This window comes from Gekko japonicus, unplaced genomic scaffold (genome assembly GCF_001447785.1).
Source record: "Gekko japonicus isolate JY-2015 unplaced genomic scaffold, Gekko_japonicus_V1.1 scaffold753, whole genome shotgun sequence".
Classification (NCBI taxonomy): Eukaryota; Metazoa; Chordata; class Lepidosauria; order Squamata; family Gekkonidae; genus Gekko; species Gekko japonicus.
The window spans coordinates 231,804-235,243 of record NW_015172027.1 but is presented as its reverse complement, the minus strand read 5'-3'; the positions used below and the strand labels follow the sequence as shown (position 1 = coordinate 235,243).

General features: G+C 48.1%; 1 protein-coding gene across 1 annotated transcript in view; it reads left to right on the top strand.

Moving 5' to 3' along the window:
* The window catches only part of LOC107118275 (sperm acrosome membrane-associated protein 4-like), a 14,009-nt gene extending 12,528 nt beyond the window's left edge, over window positions 1-1,481 (top strand). Inside the window, exons 2-3 of the mRNA XM_015420582.1 lie at window positions 396-521; window positions 629-1,481. Coding sequence (XP_015276068.1) covers window positions 396-521; window positions 629-885 — 383 coding nt within the window. The 3' untranslated portion in view covers window positions 886-1,481. The remainder of the gene's footprint in view (window positions 1-395; window positions 522-628) is intronic.
* Window positions 1,482-3,440: the final 1,959 nt, after the last annotated feature.

The window sequence follows — 3,440 nt, the reverse complement described above, 5'->3', positions numbered from 1 at the left end:
CGCCTCAGAATCACTAGGGGGGTTGATCTCCAGGCCTTCCCTCTGTAGCCACGCACATGCAGAGGTTTTGGCTGTAGTGGGCGTGGCCAACTCTGAAGCCAGCTGGAACTCCGTTCCTGTGCGTTCCTGCCCAAAAATAGCCCTGCTGAAACCACTAATAAAGTAGAGCTGATCACTAGACTTGGGGTCTGCTCATCCATGGAACCCACTATTGAACAGGAACCGAACTCTGTCATCTGGGAATCAGGTGTAATACCGGGAGATCTCCAGGCCCCACCTGGAGGTTGGCTGCCTTACCATTTTCTGATGACTTGATGGGCCAGTCCAGCTGTGGATGGGATTAATAGGCCTCTCTGGGCTCATTATGTGCTTTCGTTTCTGTTTATCCTTCTCAGCCCTTTGCCAGGATGCGGAAAAGAAGACGCTCCACTGTTACTACTGCAGCTACGAGGAAGCCTGCGCGGAGACCCCGACGCAGTGCCAGGAAGGAGAGAAATGCGGCATTATGTTGGGGCATTCAGGTTTGTTCTGCTGCATGCATGCACGGCACCCGCAACTGAGTACCTCCGTCCCGCCAACCCCCACAGCCACACTCGACCCTAACTTTGCGCGCTCTTGTCATTTGCAGATTATAAAGTGCACGACTCCTTCTTCGGAAAGGGCTGCGTCTCGGCCTCGAAGTGCGGCAATCAAGAAAGGATCACCTACTGGAACAACCCATTCCGCGTGTCCTACTCCTGCTGTGACACTGATTACTGCAACAAGGACGTCGTCGGGGTAGACCACAAGGTCATCACTGCGGCAGGCCACACCTCCGTCCCTACCCATCTCCCCTGGCTCTTGGCAGCCACTCTCCTGGCTGCCCTACCCGCCTTCCTCTCCTGAGAACTAGGATCTGCCTCTTTTCTGAAGCGGGTGGCCACCAGGCCTGACCGAGCTCTGCCATACACACAGCTTTGGTCAAGAAACCACCATAAAGAGAAAGAGATCCTGTTGCCCTCCTGGCAGGTCCTGGTCAACAGTACAGTTCCAAACAGTCAAAACACATCGAAGTCAACTATATATCAAAGTTGATGGGCTTAGAAAGGTGGAGCTCAGCTTAGGACTGCTTTGTGAGACATGCTGAGGTTCTAAGCAATGTCAAGCTTAAGTAGCTCCACACTATTATTTTTAAAATAGCAATTTAGTTTCTGGGGGGGGCATTTAGAGACCCCCTCCTGATCTGAGGCCCTAAACTGTAGTTTACTTAGCTTGTGCCTAAATCCGGCTCTACATACTGGCTGTGCCCCGACCTGGATAGCCCAGGCTAACCCGATCTCGTCAGATTTTGGAGGCTAAGCTGGTTCAGCCCTGGTTAGTACTTGGAAGGCAGACCCCTTTCAGAGTCCAGAGTTGCTGCACTGAGCCCAGGAACAGCGAACCACCTCTGAACATCTCATGCCTTGACTATTTCGTGGGGTCACCCTAAGTCAGCTGCAAGCTGATGGCAAAAAAATAAATACTGGCCCCAGGGGCAGATTAAGGCTCACTGGTGCCCTAAGCATTGACCAATCTTGGTGCCCCCGTCCTTTCCACATTGACCCAGTCCATTTTAGTTGTTGACCTGTCTGACCAGATATACAATGCAGGTTGCAGCAATACAAAAATTCATTCATATGATAACACAATATACTGTACAAACTAAGCCAAGCTTGGGCTACGTAAAGTTCTACAAAAATGCAATACAACATCTATTTTAATATTTCACAAGTTATCAATTTTTTTTTACAAATCTTCATTCCTTTTTTTAAAAAAAATTTCACCCTTTCCCCAACTTTGTGGTGCCCCCTTTGGCCCTGGTGCCCTAAGCACGTGCTTAGTCTGCTTAATGGTTAATCTGCCCCTGACTGGCCCTGATGACAGTACAGCATCTTTTTAACATTTATTTGCACGTCCACCCCATCTCTTGGCCCATATGACAATTCAGAAAAAACTGCTTTTAAAAACCACCAGTAATTTGGAAATCATTTTTAAACTCGAGTACCAGAAATTTTCTTGCAACTTTTATTTATTTATTTATTTAATTCAATTTGTATCCCGCCCTTCCTGCCAAAGCAGGACTTTCTGACTTTGGCCATGACGACGAGCTGGTCCAGTTATGTTCTAGTCAACATGTAATTTGTTTGTTTTAAATATACATTATATGAATTCTATACAAGAAAATCAGCACAGTCGCCCATCCAAATACAGGTAAACCAATCAAAACAGCCAGCCTTCAACAAAGAAAAGAAAAGTAGTCAGTGTGTAGTTGAGCAATCCCTTCCCTTGCTTTTTTAGAGAAACCCATCACCATTTAAAGTGAATCTGTTTCTTTAAAAAAAAAAAAAAAGTAGACTGGTGAGGGGGCAGAATTCACACAGGAGTTGGTGTCATGGCTGTGAGAAAGAGCCCTGGCCTGCCATAATTCCTGGTTCAAATCTCATCCCAGTTCTAAATTCTCAAAAGGTGAAGATGTGCCGTCAAGTTGCAATTGATTTACCCCAACCTCAGCAGGGGCTTTCAAGGCAAGTGAGGAGCAACGGTGGTTTTTTGCCATTGCCTTCTGCTGCAGAGTCTTCTTTGGTGGTCTCCCCTCCTTAGCTTCTTTGTTGTTGTTGTATTTTTCATATGTGCATGTGTGTGCATGTATGTGCACCTGGAAGTCATGGCGACCTTTGGTGACTGACCCCTACTGGGGGCCTGGAGGATATTCAGAAAGGTGGCTGAGTAAAGCCTGCCCCCCACCTCTGGTATTCCAAGGAGGTCTCCCATCCAAATACTTGCCAGAGTCGACCCTGCTTAGCTTCCAAGATCTGACGAGATCGGGCTTGCCGGGACTATCCAGGTCAGGGCCCTGCTTAGCTTCTGATACCTGATGAGATGGGGCTATACCATGCCACCTTCTTTCCGGATTCTCAACACATGATCTTTCCAAGCCACCACTCTCTAGTGATCATCCTCATAGCTTCTTGTTACCATATTGACAGGGAGAGCCCTGAGATCTATTTAGCTGGAGATGCCAGGCAACAGGACTCTCGTGGTTTCTAGCTCAAAAGGTGTCTGAACCCGGCACCTTCTGCATGTAAAGCATACAGTCTACCACTGAGCCTCAGCCCCTCCCCTAAGTTATTGTAGTCGAACGTTCTGCATAAGCACTGGATAAATTATTTTTGTATGTATATGTATTCATGGAACCCACCTTTTCTTTATATTCCACTACGGAAACAGGAAGGCCTACTTGGGAGCTGCTCTGTACATACAAACTGATGGCCCCAAATCAACTATAGTACAGTCCCTTGCATACTTTTCAGCCCACTGGCTTCAAAAGGCCTAGAGGGTAGGCTTGCCAAGTCCCCCCGGGGGGTGGGGAAATCCCCGCCCCAGAGGCCCATTCCCCGCCGCCGGCGGAGTCGGGTCCCGGT